Source organism: Diadema antillarum, unplaced genomic scaffold (genome assembly GCF_040938485.1).
Source record: "Diadema antillarum isolate AM-2024a unplaced genomic scaffold, OU_Dant_1.0 scf00000149, whole genome shotgun sequence".
NCBI lineage: Eukaryota > Metazoa > Echinodermata > Echinoidea > Diadematoida > Diadematidae > Diadema > Diadema antillarum.
In genome coordinates this window covers 95,255-114,683 of record NW_027271038.1, presented here as the reverse complement: position 1 = coordinate 114,683, position 19,429 = coordinate 95,255, and the positions used below count along the sequence as shown (strand labels likewise).

Sequence of the window (19,429 nt, the reverse complement as noted above, 5' to 3'; positions counted from 1 at the left end):
ATGCACACACGTGCAGTAGTTTCCAATTTATCCACGTTGTACAATGAATGTATGTAGGCCTATAGATAATGGATGCACATTATTATCACCATTAGTTAAGCTATAAACCTGTAATGAGCAAAACACTAACAAATTTCAAGACTACTTCCATCCTATTCCTAATAATGTTATTTACTTAGAATTTCTGGTTCTGAATTTTACACTATGCATTCTGTCTTAGAAATTCAATTTGGAAATATGCTGTAAAGCTCATGTGTGTTGGGAATATGCTCATTTTAAGGCATTTACGGCTATTTTTAGAATAATGTCAAGGTCAAATGATATGGATATGAGTTAAATTATGACTTTTGCTACTATTTGGAGCTCAAAATGGAACAAAAAGGGAAAATGAGAGGGAATTAAAGAACATCAGAAAGAAAGAAAGAAAGAAAGAGAGAGAGAGGAAAAACGATGAATGGTCAATCAAATGCATTTCAGGAACAAGTCATATCCCTCAGATGAGATTGTCATCGGGTGGAAGGGGCACAGACCGGTATTTCAAATAAAAACATGGAAAAAGAAGTATAAATGATGTTATTGTATAACCATTTTGCATCTTTTTATTGAACTGAAAAGGTGTCTGTGTGTGTGTGTAATAATCCATCAAACAAGGGTCTACCAACATTAGGAACGGACGCCAGCCTACTTGTCGTTGAGTGGGAAATCATTTTTTTTAATGAAAATGTGGTAAAAGAAATCATGACATACGCTACTTTTCAGCTTCATTTCTATAATGAAGAGAAAAGATGTGTGTGCGTGGGGGCCAGAGAGGACTCGTGTGTTTTTATGCCTCCGCCACGAAGTGGTGCCGGAGGCATTGTGTTTTCGGGTTGTCCGTCTGTCCTTCCATCTGTCCATCCGTCCGTCCTTCCGTCCATCCGTAATGAATTTTGTGGACAGCTTAACTAAAAAACCTTTTGAGGTATCATAATGAAACTTGGCATCTATGTGTATTAGGGGTTGAAGTTGTGGCTATCAACTTTTGGGTGCACATGCTCGAGGTCAAAAGGTCAAGGTCAAATATGTAAAATTTCACTATTTCCACCATATCTATGCAATGCCTGAAGATATTTTCTTTAGACTTAGTGTATACAATGTACATGTATTACCCAATTAAGATTCTCTGGTAAAAGTTTGGGGTCATGAGGTCAAAGGTCAAAAGGTCAAGTGACAATATTAAAACTTCTTTTTTTCTCTGTACCTTGGAAATTGTTCAAGGTATCTTCATGGAACATACATGTACTGACTGGCAGTGATTATCTAGAGAATTTAGGGTTCATGGGGTCAAAGGTTAAGGGCAACACTTCAAAATTTTACTATTTCCCTCATATTTATGCAATGCCAGCAGGATTATTATCTTTTTTTTTTACACTTGGTGTATGCATGTATAACCTAATGGAGATTGCCTGACAGTGATTATCCTATGAATTTTAGGGTCAAAGGCCAGATGAAAATGGTAACAATATACTTTTCAATACAGAAATTGCACTTTTTCTCCATACCTTGAAAATTACTCAATGCCTCAATGCATAAACTTATGAATGGGTCAAAGTCAAGTTAAAGTCCTTAAATCCCCAAACATATGCTCTCCTATTCTCCCAATTAAACCTACAACAAGGTTGTAGGTCAAGGGAGGTGAACATTCAACACATTTGTGACAAACTTGTCATTCTAATATTTTGCCAATGTTGTGAAAATGTAATCACACATTGTCCACATGTACTATAGACCTATTAGGAGAATCATGCATTATGGCCGAGGCATACCAGTCGCCTTAGCGACATTTCTAGTTCTTTTTTTTTCAACGGGAAGGGAGACTGAGGGTAAATGGCATGGGAAGAATATGGGCAAAAAAAATGAATAAATAAAGAATGAGAAGTTCTTTCTTTTTATGCCTCCGCCACGAAGTGGTGCCGGAAGCATTATGTTTTTGGGTTGTCCGTACGTCCGTCCGCATTCGTTTACGCGATAACTTGAGTAATATCGACTGGAATTTTACCAAACTTGGTCCAAGTACAAGCCTTGTATAAAGTATGATGGGGCAATTACTTGATTAGATTTTGGGTGAAATCAGCCAAAGGTCAAAGGTTAAAGTCAAATCATGAAATTGTATCTGTTTTACGCGATAACTCGACTGGATCAAGCAAATTTCACGAAACTTTGTCTGAGGATGATGTATGGTGGGACACTTACTTGATTAATTTTTGAGTGAAATCGGACAAAGGTCAAGGTCAAATTCTGAAATTTATCTGTTTACATGATAACTCAAAACTGGATGAAGCAGCTTTCACCAAACTTGGTCCAAGGATGATGTATGATGGGCAATTAGTTGAGTAGATTTGGATGACATTGGTAAGAGGTCAAAAGGTCAAGGTCAAATGCTAAAAATGTTGCTATTTCCCCCATATCCATTCAATGCCCAAAGATATATTTTCTTGAAACTTAGTGTGGACATGTACTACTGCATAAAGATTCTCCAGAGAGAGTTTCATGTCATAAGGTCAAAGGTCAAAAGGTGAAAGGTTTAGGTGAAAATGTTACAATTTCACTTTTCTCGCAAATGGTTCAATGTATCTTCATCGAACTTGGTACATACGCATGTACTGACTGGCAGGGATTATCTAGGGAATTTAGGGGTCATGGGTCAATAGTCAGGGGTCAAAGGTCAAGGTTAACTCTTCAAAATTTTACTCTTTCCCTCATTTATTATAAATGCAGTGCTTGCATTATTAGGTGATCCGAGTATCCTCTCGGATCACCTTCTGTATCTGTACGGATTCTTTGTTTTTCTTCTTCTTCTTCTTTCTTTATTTCTGGACAAAAGTTGTGTATCTACGTACTCAGAAAGTACTCAGAGTATCAACTTCAAACTCATACCATGTATGTATCATGTCCCAAAGACGACAAATCTAATGTATCATTGTGATTGGTCGAACGTGACGTCACTATGACGTCATTATATGAAAACACATTCTCAATCATATCTCATTAATGGAATAGAGTTTTTCAATGAAATTTACGTCACATATATTTCAACTGATGCGCATTCTACTTATGTTCTCAAAATTTTCATTTTCTCTTGAAACGTGCGCGTACGTGCGCGTTGAAATATTTGTATGCTCAAATCGAGCTCAAATTTTTTTTGTACACGTTTCAGATCATTTGGAGCATTTTTTGAAAAACTGAAAAAATTGGACGGACGCGTACGCGCGCGCGCATATACGCACGCACAGCTCATATGCAATAGAAATTTCCACTTTTTTTACACAGATCAGATGTCTGAAATGTCAAGGAATATTTCTTTCAAGTTTCAAGTCAATCCGACTCAATATGACGTCATACGGGCCCGTCAAAGTTGAAATTCCGCGCGCGCGTCAATGGCGACATACAGTGCAACAATGCCAAAAAACCGCCAATTTTAAATCCGATATTACTCGTCAGGATGGACGGTGACCTCCCATTTTCTTTTTATATTCTAAAAGCTGATGAGTTGTACATGTCATTTCATGGGTTGGCGATGCTGAAAAAATGATTAAAAGATATCAAATTTCTTAATAAAATAAAAAAAGTAAATTTTCAAAATGACGTCATCAAATTTCAAGTTCACTCGAGCGTATCTCACTTATCCTTTGCCAATTTACACCCAGATTTCAGTATGTTGTAGCTTATTATATGATCTTTCATTAATATAATTACAACATTTTGATTGGATGACGGCATCACCTCGTAAAAATGGATTGAAAGTAATCTTGTCAAATTTGATCAGTTTACGTGTTATCTCTATGGGAGAGCAGTTTTTCTGGCAGTGAAAATTGACATGACTATCTTTTTCGAGCACTAGCTCACTTATGCTTTCTGTGAATTTCTCCCAGATTTTAGTATGTTGTAGCTGAGACTTTGGGCTATCGTAAGTGTGCCCTCCATTTTTTCATACGATGTTGGCATCACGTCGAAAAACTTAGTTGAAAATGGCACGAGGCTTCAATGCAGCGTCATTTTGCTTAATACACAGGGCCTATGGAGAATGAAATAGGTCATTGCGTAGCGCATCCGACTCGTAATCCTAAGGTCCCTGGTTCGAGGCTCACCCCTGCCAATATTTTTTTTTTATATTTTTTTAAACACTTTTGTTCTTTTTTTTTCTTTAGTTAATCTTAATCTCCCTTTCCTCACTTTATCTTTTTCTGATTTTTTTATGCTTCTCCTTCAAATTTCTATAAAATAACATAATTTTTTCTTTCTTTTTCTTTCTTTGTACTACTTTCTGTGCAATAGATGAACAACAACAATGGCTATCAATCCCATATTTTGCACATGTTTAGTACATGTCACGTACATTATTTCATAAAATAACAACTACTTGATCGGACACCATCTTCGGTATGTAAATTAGGGTCAAATGTCATAAATGTTTCATCCTGTATCTTGGTGAATACATGTCCTATCTTTCCCATATTTTGCACACGCAAAGACCATGTTACAAGAATCATTTCATAAAATAATCACTTTTTGCTTAGACGCCATCTTGGGTGTGCAAAGTGAGGTCAAAGGTCAAATATACTTCATTCTGTATTTCCGTTAGTGTATACGGAATTCGGTACCAAAGATGGCAGGTCTCACTCCCTTTTCTATTAAAATGAGAATACAAACATCACACGGCCAATGTCCCGTCAACACAGATGAAACCTATGGTCATGAATATTGGGATCAGGACTGAAATCATTGATTTTCGAAGAGATCGGATCACCTAATTTGTCAGTGTTGACAAATTCCGGTTCTAGTTCTTCTTCTTTTTCTTCTTCTTTCTCCGCAAAAGTTGTGTAGAGGTAATCTCGGAAAGTCGTCTTTCTATCAGTGTCAAAATTATACCATACATGTATCATGTCCCAAAGACGATCCTTCTAATAAAATCATAGTGATTAATCGACCGTGACGTCACTATGACGTCATTATATGAAAACACATTCTCAATCATATCTCTTTAATGGAATGAAAATTTTCAATGAAATTTACGTCACATATATTTCAAGTCAAGCGCATTCTACTCATATAATCAAAATTCATATTTTCTCTTGAAACGTGCGCGTACGCGCGCGTTGAAATATTTGTATGCTCAAATCGAGCTCAAATTTTTTTTGCACACGTTTCAGACCATTTGGAGCATTTTTTGAAAAATTGAAAAAATTGGACGGGCATGTACGCGCACGCACATATACGCACGCACAGCTCATATGCAATAGAAATTTCCCGTTTTTTCACACTTATCGGATGCCTGTAATGTCAAGGAATATTTCTACCAAGTTTCAAGTCAATCCGACTCAATATGACGTCATACGGGCCCGTCAAAGTTGAACTTCCGCGCGCGCGTCAATGGCGATATACAGTGCAACAATGCCAAAAAACTGCCAATTTTAAATCCGAATTTACTCGTCAGGATGGACGGTGACCCCCCCATTTTCTTTACATATTCTGAAAGCTGATGAGTTGTACATGTTATTTCATGGGTTGGCGATGCTGGAAAAATGATGAAAAGATATCAAATTTCTTAATAAAGTAAAAAAAAGTAAATTTTCAAAATGACGTCATCAAATTTCAAGTTTACTCGAGCGTATCTCACTTATCCTTTGCCAATTTACACCCAGATTTCAGTATGTTGTAGCTTATTAAATGATCTTTCATTAATATAATTACAACATTTTAATTGGATGACGGCATCACCTCGTAAAAATGGATTGAATGTGATATTGTCAAATTAGACCAGTTTACATGTTATCTCTATGGGAGAGCAGTTTTTCTGGCAGTGAAAATTGACATGACTCTCTTTTTGGAGCACTAGCTCACTTATGCTTCAGTGAATTTCTCCTAGATTTTAGTATGTTGTAGCTGAGACTTTGGGCTATCGTAAGTGTGCCCTCCTTTTTTTCATACATTGTCGGCATCACGTCGAAAAACTTGGTTGAAAATGGAACGAGGCTTCGATGCAGCGTCATTTTGCTTAATACACAGGGCCTATGGAGAATGAAATAGGTCATTGCGTAGCGCATCCGACTCGTAATCCTAAGGTCCCTGGTTCGAGGTTCACCCCTGCCAATATTTTTTTTTAATTTTTTTAAACACTTTTTTTCTTCTTTTTCTGTAGTTAATCTTAATCTCCCTTTCCTTACTTTCTCTTTTTCTAATTTTTTTATGCTTCTCCTTCAAATTTCTATAAAATAACATAATTTTTTCTTTATTTTTCTTTCTTTCTACTACTTTCTGTGCAATAGATGAACAACAACAATGGCTATCAATCCCATATTTTGCACATGTTTAGTACATGTCACGTACATTATTTCATAAAATAACAACTACTTGATCGGACACCATCTTGGGTATGTAAATTAGGGTCAAAGGTCATAAATGTTTCATCCTGCATCTTGGTGAATACATGTCCTATCCTTCCCATATTTTGCACACGCAAAGAGATTGGATCACCTAATTTGTCAGTGTTGACAAATTCCGGTTCTAGTCTTCTTCTTCTTTCTTTATTTCTGGACAAAAGTTGTGTATCTACGTACTCAGAAAGTACTCAGAGTATCAACTTCAAACTCATACCATATATGTATCATGTCCCAAAGACGACAAATCTAATGTATCATTGTGATTGGTCGATCGTGACGTCACTATGACGTCATTATATGAAAACACATTCTCAATCATATCTCATTAATGGAATAGAGTTTTTCAATGAAATTTACGTCACATATATTTCAACTGATGCGCATTCTACTCATGTTCTCAAAATTCAAATTTTCTCTTGAAACGTGCGCGTACGTGCGCGTTGAAATATTTGTATGCTCAAATCGAGCTCAAATTTGAAAGTTGAACTTCCGCGCTCGCGTCAATGGCGATATACAGTGCAACAATGCCAAAAAACCGCCAATTTTAAATCCGAATTTACTCACCAGGATGGACGAAGACCCCCCATTTTCTTGACATATTTTGAAAGCTGATGAATTGTACATGTCATTCCGTGGGTTGACGATGCTGGAAAAATGATGAAAAGATATCAAATTTCTTAATAAAGTAAAAAAAGTAAAATTTCAAAATGACGTCATCAAATTTCAAGTTTACTCGAGCGTATCTCACTTATCCTTGGTCAATTTTCACCCAGATTTCAGTATGTTGTAGCTAATTTAATGTTCTATCAGTTATGTAACAGGGCTCGACACTTACAGTGGCCCGGTGGCCCGGGGCCACCAAAAATGAAAGTCGGGCCACCAAATTTCAAAAAAGGGCAAATTTGATGGCCCGCCTCGGGCCACCAAAATATTTTGAAAAGTATGTCAATAAATTCGTAACTTTTTGCGACGGAAATTAGCAATTAAATTTGTTCAAAGGATGGATGAAAAGGACTGAATGAATGCCTGAGAGTGAGTGTTGCAAGTTTGTTGAAGTTTATTTATGAGTAGATATGTCCAACTTCTAATTCTTACTATCATAAATCTTAAATATTTGACTCATAAAAAAAGGACTTTTAATGTTTTTTATTGTTTTTTTTTTCGGGACACCAAATTTTTCTGTCGGGCCACCAAAAATTTGAAATTTAGGATTTTGGTGGCCCCATAGGGGCCACCAAACAAAAAAGTTAGTGTCGAGCCATGTGTAATAACACAATTTTGATTGAATGACAGCATGACCTCATAAAAATGAATTGAAAGTAACCTTGTCGAATTTGACCAGTTTACGTGTTATCTCTATGGGAGTGCAGTTTTTCTGGAAATGAAAATTGACATGACTGTCTTTTTTGAGCACTAGCTCACTTATGCTTCGGTGAATTTCTCCCAGATTTTAGTATGTTGTAGCTGAGACTTTGGGCTATCGTCAATGTGCCCTTCATTTTTTCATTTGATGTCGGGATCATGTCCAAAAACTTGGTTGAAATTAAAGCTTATCTTCGATGTATTGAGATATCCCTTTCTTTTTGCAACTTTCTTTGCAATAACTCAAGAAAAACAAGCTCTATCAGCATAATATTTTGCACATGTTTAGTTTATGTCACGTACATTATTTCATAAAATAACAGCTACTTGATCAGACACCATCTTGGGTATGTAAATTAGGGTCAAAGGTCATAAATGTTTTATCTTGTATCTTGGTGAATACATGTCCTATCTTTCCCATATTTTGCACACACAAAGACCATGTTACAAAAATCATTTCACAAAATAACCACTTTTTGCTCAGATGCCATCTTGTCTGTGCAAAGTGGGGTCAAAGGTCATATGTACTTTTTTTCCTTCTTCGTTATGACGTGTTATCTCTATGGGAGGGAATTTTTCTAGATGTGAAAATTGACATGGTTGTCTTTATCGAGAACTAGCTCACTTACCCTTCAGTGAATTTCTCCCAGATTTTATTATGTTGTAGCTGAGAGTTTGAGCTATCGTAATGTGAAATTCGTTTCTTCATACAACGTCGGCATCATGTCAAAAAACTTGGTTGAAATTAAAGCTTATCTTCGATGTTTTATGATTTTTTTTCTGAAACTTTCTTTGCAATAACTCAAGAAAAACAGCCTTTATCACCCCCATATTTTGCACATGTTTAGTTCATGTCACGTACATTATTTCATAAAATAACAACTACTTGATCGGACACCATCTTGGGTAGGTAAATTAGGGTCAAAGGTCACAAATTGTTCATCCTGTATCTTGGTGAATACATGTCCTGTCTTTTCCATATTTTGCACACGCAAAGGGCATGTTACAATAATCACTTCACTAAATAACCACTTTTTGCTCAGATGCCATCTTGGGTGTGCAAAGTGGGGTCAAAGGTCAAATATACTTCAGTCTGTATCTTCGTTAGTGGATACGGAATTCGGTACCAAAGATGGCAAGTCTGACTTCCTTTTCTAAATGAGAATCCAAACATCACACGGCCAATGTCTCCTCGACACAAATGAAACCGGTATGGTCATATGGTCTATTGGGATCAGGACTCAAATCATTGATTTTCGAAGAGATCGGATCACCTAATTTGTCAGTGTTGACAAATTACGGTTCTAGTTATTTTTAAAACTTTTTTTATTACCTAATCGAGATTCTCGTGGAAATTTCCTTCCAGAAGGTCAAAGGTTAAGGGTCAAGGCCAGGTTTAAATGCAAAAAAAGAATCTATTTTATACTGTAATTACACTCTTTCTTCATACCTTGAAAATTACTCAATGCATAAACTTATAAAAGGGTCAGTCAGAAGTCTTAAAAGTAAAAATCCTCAATTCCCCAAATACATATACCTGCACTCTTTGATAGACAATTATAGCAAACCTAGTTCAAGGAAAGTGAACATTCAAGATATTTCTGACAATCCTGGAATTTCAATGTTTTGCCAGTTATGTGAAACTGTCATCACACATTATGAAGACATTGCACTGTACACCTATTGGGAGAATCATGCATTATGGCGGAGGCATCAGTCGCCATAGCGACATTTCTAGTTAACTTATAAAACAGGGCAAAAGAAATATGCATGAACTAAAAAGATATGAGGCCCTCAGACCCATGGATTTCCACGGGTGCTGCTTGTACAAAAATATTGTGGATTCAGCTAACTCCCTTGGTCTTTGAGCATATGGCTTGAAATTTGGCACATGTGACCACTATGGTACATAGATGTGCAAACTTAAAGTTTATTTTTGAGAGGTGTGAGAGCATGTCTTAAGAACTCCAGAGAAGATTATATCCCATCACAGAAAATGTCCAAAATTGTGAAATATTAATTTTGATAAATCAGGACGCACTAGTGCGCGCTGCAATAGTAGCCAAATCTGAAAATAGTAGCTGCGCGTCGACATCGGTGTGTGCATGTTTCCTTCGTTTGCCTCCGTCTGCACACAGCTACATCGAATACTGTCTATCGGTATCGTGTGCCTTAATGCCCATATAACGTGACATGCACCGAACTAGACAGCATCGTAGCAGCGCTAGCCCGGCCTGGCCGGCCCGCCTGCCGGATGATGCACCCAGTATAAATAACTAGTTTGCGTTTGCCGATCACGACTCGATTGACTCTTGGTTTACGTTAAATATGCCTATTATCTGCGTTGCACCACTTTGCCGGAACTCCACTCTGAACTTTGCGACATTCAAATTTACGGATCAGAGGAAATGTCCTGAGCTGTTCCAAAAATGGTATGACAGACTTGAAACGGCATATTGTTCTGCTGGTATGACAGTGGACCGGGACCGGCTTGTAAAACAATGCAAGGTTGTGTGAAGAACACTTCAGGCCAGCTGACTTTTGACAGCCATTCCGCCTTCACACATCATTGACATTTATTGGACTGTATACAGAACATCATCATCAGAACACCAGAATCAGGCTGAATTTGCATGCTACGTTGTATTCCCTCAGTTCTCATCAAGTGTCTTGTGAGTAGACTCAACAGTAAGTTACTGAGGTAGACAGCCATAACTCATGATGAATGATGAAAATTTGAAATTGGCACTTTAAGTGATAGTCACTAGAATAGTTACTAGAGTATCTGGATCTGGATCTGGATCAATACGCTGCCGGACCGGGTGGTAAAGTGCAGCAGGGAGAGAGGGCGCAAAACTAATTAGTCATATTAAACGAAGGTGGCTTTTTTTCAGAAACACTAACTGTCACTAACCCGTGAAGATCTAGATAACGTTAGGTCTAACTCTAACGTTAGATGAATACTCTGTTGTGTGGTCTAGAGGTCTAGTAGATCTAGTACCTGGTACTTAGATAAGTAACAGGGTTAGCCCTAGGTACTAGACCTATCAATGATTAGATCTGAATGTCTAACGTTAAACCCCTATAACGTTAGCCCGACCAGACGCTGTGCAACAGCGACTAGGCTGTGTATAGTTACTATAACGTCAGATGTCTAACAGTACTGTAGTAAGGTGCCCGAATACCGCCACCCTAATTAAAATTGTTACAAGCGCACTGAATCAAAAATTCATATGACCGGGACTGTGTTCAGTATCAGATTTTCCATCGTCGGAGCGTCTTGCAATTTTATTTCAAGAGTGCACAGTTACTAGCTATAGGTAGTACTAAAGGACTACAGCTTTGGGAGTCTGTACATAGATGCTGGGCCGGTCCACTGCATGCATGCCGCACCGGCCTCACGCGCTGGCTCTCTCTAGCTCTCGAGCCGGATATGCATCCACATGAGTAGATGCTGCCGCGGCTGGCTACCTGGTGGCCCGGCGGCGTGGCACGGCAGCATCAATCTAGCTGCGTACGTGAACATTTGCGTGCGTTTGCGTGTTTTGAGAGCACTAGTATCGTAGCACACTGATTGTACAAAAAATTATCATATTATTAAATTAAATCGAATGCAGTCGATAACTCCAGGCGACTACTCTTAGATCAAGGCACATGTAATTTTTGGCATTTTAGAGATTGCTCTATTTCTTTTTATATATTGCTATATCTCTGTATGTGAGTAACTTTGCACTCTTATATTTGATAGGGATATTACCAGTACAACAACCTACAATGTCAGAGAAATAAATTTCAGGGTGCAGATACACTTAATCTTTCATCATTGTGTTGCCATCGTAACAGCATATTCTAAATGAAAGTCATACAAAACTACTGTGGATTCAGATATCTCCCTCGGTCTTTGAGCATTTGGCTTGAAAAATTTGGAACATTTGACCTTTATAGTACACAGATGTGCAAACTGAATCTTTTGTCATTGTTGAACAATGTGTTGCCATGGTAACAGCATGTTCTGAATAAAAATCATACAAAAATACTGTGGATTTAGATATCTTCCTCAGTCTTTGAGCATTTGGCTTGAAAATTGGCACATGTGGCGACTATAGTATGTAGATGTGTCATTTTTTAACAATAGGTTGCCATAGGAACAGCATTTTCTTACTAAAAAGCACACAGAAATATTGTGGATTCAGCTTTCTCTCTCGGTCTTTGAGCACTTAGCTTGAAATTTGGCACATGTGATAGCAACGGTACATAGATGTACAAACTTATTCTTTCACCATTGTTGAACAATGTGTTGCCATACATGTAGCTACTGCATATGTTCAATGAAAATCATTAAAAGAATACTATGAATTCAGTTAACTCCCTCAGTCTTTGAGCATTTGGCTTGAAATTTGGCACATGTGACGGCTATAGTACAAAGATGTGCAAACTTCATCTTTCGTCATTAGGGAGCTTTAGATTTTGACGCGCAGACATTTGAGACGAGCTTGCACTGGACGTTCTCCTCTCCCCTGCATCATGTTGAAAAGTAGCTTTAGATTACACTAGGATGCAACCTATAAAAAATAAAATGGCGCCCCCATATGATCGGTGCATGAAGTAGTTCTCTACGTTGCAAACTGTGCTGACGTAAAAATAGCCCAGTACACGTAGTGAAAAACTCAGGCGATGCAAGCTAAAAATAGATCAACTTGACGCGCGCTTCTGCGCATGCTCAGAATAGGTTTTTTTCCTCTGAACGTCCCCCGTCCCGAAAATCTAAAGCTCCCTACTGTTGAACATTGAGTTGCAATGGTAACAGTATATTTTGATTGGAAATTATAAAAAATTGGAATTCAGCAAACTCATTTTGTTAGCATTTGGCTTCAAATTAGGCACCTGTTACCACCATATTACCTAGCTGTGCAAAATAGATCTTTCATCATTGTGGGGAAATGTGTTGCCATGGTAACAGCATATTTTGAATGAAAATCATACAGTAATATTTTGAATTCACCTAACTCCCTGAGCTTTTGAGTACTTGACTTGATATTTTGCAAATTTCATATTTTGCCATGGTATCAGCATTTTTTAATGAAAATCATAGAAATTGCTGATTTATTTACTTCACTCACTCAGGTTTTGAGCACTTGACTTGAGATATGGCACATGTGACTATCAGTGAGCAAAATATACATTTACATGTTGAACAATACGTTGTCATGTCATTGGTTGTTGTTGTTGTTGTTGTTGTTTTTTAAACATACAAAGCAATCATCGCTAGTTGAGCTATCTCCCTCAGTGTTAGGTGGGGGTATTAATCACATTGAGTGATAGTTCTAGTTTTTTCTTTTCTTTCCTTTTTTTTCGCACTTGGGCTGGTGAGATACATGTAACTCATGTGCTCTTAATTTCTGTCTGTTAATGTGTTACTAACTTCATATGTATTGTATTGTATAGTACACAATATTGTGAACTAATATGTATTCTTTTTATTTTTGTAATACATTCCATGACATTCCACACTCTGAAATTACACATTTTCAGTAATTGGTCTTTGTGTGTGTGTGTGTGTGTGTGTGTATGCATGCATGCATTTATCCACAGGTGGTGATGCCATGGATGATGAACTTGATGAGGAGATGCTGCTCGCAGCCTGTGAGGAATGGGAGAGTGAAGGAATGGATGGAACATCTTCAGCTAACTGGCCAGCTACATGTACATCCATCTCTAGTGTACATGATTCAGGACCTCCTCATGGAACACCCCTGGAGAAGCTGCCAGGGTTTGATGTCTCCACAGGACACATTTACATTTATCCCACCAACTATCCTGTGAGGGACTACCAGTTCAACATAATCAGGCAGGCACTCTTCAAGAATACTTTGGTGACGCTTCCAACTGGTCTCGGCAAAACATTCATAGCTGCAGTGGTCATGTTCAACTTCTATCGGTGAGCTGCATGTCATTACATTAGCCAATGTGAGAGAATCAGAATAAAATGATCAATTTTAGGCACTCTATTCTAATATTTTACTTATAAATGGAAAAGAGGAAAACAAAATGGCAAACATGTATAAAGAAGACAGCATATGGAAAAGATCATACTGCAGTAAGATTATTATCAGATAACTTGTTTATCAATATCAAATAAGATTTGATCTCATCACTGGGACAAGATAGGTAATACGCAGGATCAAGGGCGATAGTGCATTAACCAAGGTAAAAACTGAAGTATTTTTCACAGAATATAGTACTATTTTGCAGGGATCTCTCCAGCATATATCACCCTTGTTGGCCCCAGCAAGCATGCGCTTTGAAGAGACAATTACCAACAAACGTAAAACCTGCAGACAAGGGTAATACCACGCGTGAACTTGTGTAAACTTTGGTAAGCTGGACATCAGCAATGACATGAAAATAGATGCATTCAAAGCATGTTGAGTGGCCATGGAATCTTTCATTGCCACATAGGGAAAATTACTTTCACCTTCCCTAAAGTGCTCTGGAGTAAGCAAATGCAGATTTTTGTTTGTTTTTTGTTTTTTGTCCTGGTAGTGGAGAGATAAAGGCCATTCCAGCCCTTTTCTTTAAATAGCATACCTCTCTCCCACAGGCCAACAGGGTGTGGCATTACTTCAGAATTTGATGTGTCATGCATAGGCAGCATGGGTCAGCATACCCGAGCTCACTCAACACATTATCAACTATCCTTCTGTACCCTGAGTTCCTTGACAGTATAGAGTCTGTGCACGTGCAGCCGGAGGTAATAAATGTGCTCATGTGCAGCAAGGGTTGAAATGCAGCAAGGTTTGTGATGCAGCCAGTGTTAACAAGGGTAGGCATCATCTTTTCATAACGTGGAGCAGATCATCAGAAAACACCCTATCCGCTCAAAAGGAGCTTTTTCAGCATTCTGCGTTTTCACAAAAAAAGGGAATCCGAGACATCTCCAGACACTGGGATAACTTATTTGCTTGGAAGTCAAGGGGGTGTCGGCGCAACTTTTGCAGTCACAGGAATTTATCAGAGACGCCTTCTTAGTTTTCGAAACATCTCCGCAAATTCTCCATGTTGTCACCATAAGGTGGTCATGGGTCTCCACAAGGTTTCTGGGATGTCTCGCAGAAGTTGCAGACATGACTCAGTTTCCACAACGTGGCCAGAAGTGATAGTCGCGGAGATGTCTCGAGGACCAGCTGAAAGCCAGGAATGGTCTCTGCAACAACAGCAACAATAACAAGTAAAACATATTCAATTCCCCTACGACTCCTTGGAAACCAGGCTTGTCTCCAGGAGAGGTCATAAAGACGTTGCCGAGACTAGAGTTGCAACGTGGTAGCAACCTAGTCTTTAGACCAATGAGTATTGGGCAAATCATGTGATACCCATCCACTTTACAATATAATGGACCCTAATGCCTAAATGGCGTCACGAATGGTGTACTATAGCACACCAAACACCCTGATAATGGTGTCGCACCTGTAAAATATACTTGTACCCTACACGGCGTCACCAGGACAATCATATTCCCTATATGGCATAAATTTCACAATGGTGGCACATAAAATTTCCTAACAGGATTTTTAAATTGAACTCTCTTGCACAATTTCGATAATATTAAATTAATGCCATCCTGAGCTACTACAAACTCTGTTAAATGTGACAGAATTGATTGTATTTCATCCAGAATAGGAGTGATCTTCATTATCATTATTTTGTTGAATTTACCTTTCTGAATTATGATAATCTATTTTGAAAGGGGATCCCTGAACTGCCACAGAAAAATAATAGCAACTTCTCTTTGTAGTGGCAACGTCAAGGATGCTGGTCGCATTCCTTGCAGATGAAGATAAAAATAATCCAACACTCAAACCCTGAAAACTTTTTGGAAAGGCATAACCCATAATTCTAGCTCTTTTGCCTGTCATTAAGGGAATGCCAACATATTAAATTTCACAAATATGACCAGTAGGTGAGGGCCCTTCCTCTAAGCACCTGTAAAAATGAAAAAAAAAATGGAATATTGTGGCAAGGCCATGGTATTCTATAGCTTTGACCAGAACTCATTTTAAAGCTTATGTACCGGTATATAGTGGCCATATGGTACCAGGCCATAATTGAAATACAGTGAAACCCCATTATAATGAGTTTGGTTATAACGAGGAATTGCTTTTAATGAGGTGTTCGCGTCAGTCCCATTTTCCTTTGCGTGTAAACCTATAGCAGAATGAATCGAGTTACAACGAGATTCTGGTTATAACGAGGACACTTTCGGTACATCATGATCAAGAAAAACATATGATATGCAATCTGATTTGGCCAAAATAAATAATATGTTGGTTTCCGGTAACCCGACCGACCCGACCAAAAGGTGCCGACCTGGTAAATTTTATCCTCATTATAGAGGAAAATAAAATTTTCAGTAGTCTGTCCGTGTAAGAAATCCTCATCTAGAGAAAAAATAGCATCAGCAGTCCGTCCGTGTAAGCAATCTATCTCCAAGACTTTCAATAGAAATTTTTGATCCATACGAAGAATGGCAGAAGAAATTGCACCAGCGCGCACAAGTACAACTACACTACAACGTTGTACTGCTCGCAATTTACTGCGAAGTACCGTATATAGCGAACCCGATACATTTTTTGCACAATGCATGTGTGTACGGTATAAAATGCATTTGGATGACTGTGTGTGCATTGCAATATTGTACGACTTGCATACATTCCTGTAACGTATGCTGCAGAGCTAGGTCTAATGGAAGCTTCCACTATCTAGCAGGGGAGGGGGAATGCTTTCATCTTCTCAAGAGAGCTTCTGTGTGAGCGAATGCAAAACTCTGTTCAGTGTTTCCAATTATTGTTTACTATAAAACATAATCATGCATTGTTTTCAGGCTTTTTCATTTTATTGGATTTTAAACATCAATATTTTCCGAAGTATTCCAATTCCTTTCCCCCCTGACTGGAATCGGCTATAACGATGATCGCAAAATGCCACGCTGTGTGTGGAAGCGCCGATATGCAAACACGACGTGGTTTCACTTTCAAGTTTAAAGGAATGCGCCATGTGCTCCTGCCTAAGAGGTTACTAGTACTGCAAGGTCGATGGATCGAATGCGCCATAGGCTGAGCTGAATGGCTTGTTTACGGTAAACATGGAGTTTACGTTCGATACGAAGAAACCATTACGTCTTTCACGAGGGAAGAACATACAAAACAAACAAACAAACAAAAAACCCACAAACAAATGTTGATAGCCAAAACTTTGAAAATAAGCAGTTTTGATGAGCGTGAACTGAAATTAATTGTCATTATTTTGCTGTCTAACCATGTGATGACTGCATCTCATTGGACCTACTCGTGAATTTGTATGGGCGTAAGAGACCTTTCATCTATTTCTGTGATTGCATTTTTAATTGACTGAATAATCAATCCTTTTTTCTTTATTGTCAGGGAACATAAGATATTTGATCAAGTACACTATAATCGACTGTTCGATGTTTCCTACTATGCGCCAAAAGAAAGGCTATAGAATCATGATATCTTTGCAGTTATTCCTTTAATTCAACTAATGAGCTGGTTCTTCGATCGATATTTCCAGGATATTTACATGCTGTTTATTTCAGTACGCGCATTCTTTCGTCTGGCACGCACCTGGGTGTGGCACCTGCTTTTGTGGAAATTTCCACAAGGGGAGAGGGATGGGGTGTCAAGAGACTTCATACACAATCTCTTTGCTTTTATTTATTGTCATTCGTGTTTCCCTTGTATATTCTTTGCTGATACTATATAGTATTGAACAGTTAGATTTAACTTTACGAAGGTTGCTAGCACATGGTTCTTTTTGTTGTGAGGTGAATGTAATTTCTTTTTTATCATTCTTGGGAGTGGAAAGAAGAGTTAAGAGGGAAAGTGAAGTAAACAGGCGACACGTACGCTCAGCATTCACAGCAAGCCGTCTTTTTACACCAGCATAGTTATCATCATCACCATCAGACATCACTCAGATCATTTTAGCCTTTTCCTATCAACATTAAGAAACACGCATAGTCCCTCGAGATAAACACCTAGGAAAATAAATAACAAATAGGACCTACAAAGTATCAACACCTCCCAACAACACAAGCATTTAGAAAAGACAACACAAAGCACATCGAAGCAGCTGGGATCAAACTCCCGTCACTTGGATTCGAAAAAGTATTGCAGCAAAGCGGAAAAATCGCCGTTACGAAAATAACAGTGGATACACTTGAAAGAATTAAGTTTAAATACTTCAAAATATAAAGGGAACGGATATAAAATGGAAGAAATCGTACCAAACGAGATGTGAGAAACGACAGAAATAAAATGAAGTTTAGTAGTAAGCTTAGGCCCTAGCAAAAGTTTGCAGCACCGAAAGCTACGCGAAAATAAATACACTTTGGAAACTCGGTATTGCGATGAGATCCTAGGGATCAAGTCAATAAATGATACAAAACAAAGGAAATTATTTCATATTGACCGGAAAAAAGTTTGTTATATAGATGTATTCTGTTATATGAGATCTCCTTTTAATAATAGGCCTAGAAATACATCGAGTTTCCACGATACTCGGGAAAGATAGTTCGAACGCTTTTCACCTGCACATACTGCAGTGCACATCAATACACGAACAGAAACTCACCTCTTCCTTGCAGAAAAATGATGCAATAACATTATAAAAAAAAACACACCACACTCTAAAAATCATTTCGTACTTGGGAGGCAAGGGGAAAGCGGATGAAGAAGAAGAGAAAAAGAAGCAGACATTGCACAACAGAACGCCTTCTACCCCGCCTCAAAACGAAATACGTAGGATACTGTAGTGGCAGCTGGCTTCAGTGTACGCGCTCTCCAGGCGGCCGGCCACACATGGGGATACCACGGCGATTGATGTAAACATCCAGGGTCCGTAGGCGATAGGGATTCACACGCGCGAAGTTCCATTCTGTGTACACAGTATGCAAGCAGCGACTTGCGTGTGCGCACACTTTTCTATTCAGTGCTTAACGGTGCATACGCATTGCATCGATATCCCAGCCGAGTTCAGATAACATGGCACACTCCGTTATGCGATGTGCATTTGCCATTTTTTCACCCATTTTTTCCCACTGTGAATTTGTATTTTCGTATTCCCTTCGATTTTTTGTAACAAATACAAATTTTTCGGAACGGTTGGCAGCTATATGTCCCTTTTTTTCAGATTTCCTATCCCACAGATTTTAGTTGTGCTTCAGGAAGCAAATACAGACAAAATAAAATATAGGGTAAATTGTTTTTGGAAAATAAGATTTTTTCCCTACCTTCCGACCCACTATTCTAGAGGTTTGGTTACCAGAGGGTGAAATTTTTCGAAAAATAAAATTTTTCCCCTACCTTCCGACCCACTGTTCTTGAGGTCATGTTACCGGAAACCAACATATTATTTATTTTGGCCCTGGATACAACAATTAAGGTTCCATTTCTTGACTTACCTATTTCAAACACGCAACAAACGAAACACTGAGTTTTTTAGTATTTGACTTGAATTTTATGGACATGTGACCACTACAGTATGTGGATCGATGTGCAGAACACATCTTCTGTTGATGTTGAACATTGCGTTGCCATGGTAACAACATTTTTCACTAAAAAGAATACAAA

General features: G+C 38.3%; 1 protein-coding gene across 1 annotated transcript in view; it reads left to right on the top strand.

Annotated features, from left to right (window-relative positions):
- The window catches only part of LOC139721747 (Fanconi anemia group M protein-like), a 147,067-nt gene that overhangs the window by 41,337 nt on the left and 86,301 nt on the right, over positions 1-19,429 (top strand). The window contains exon 2 of the mRNA XM_071633068.1: positions 13,374-13,719. Within this exon, the coding sequence (XP_071489169.1) occupies positions 13,374-13,719 (346 nt within the window). The remainder of the gene's footprint in view (positions 1-13,373; positions 13,720-19,429) is intronic.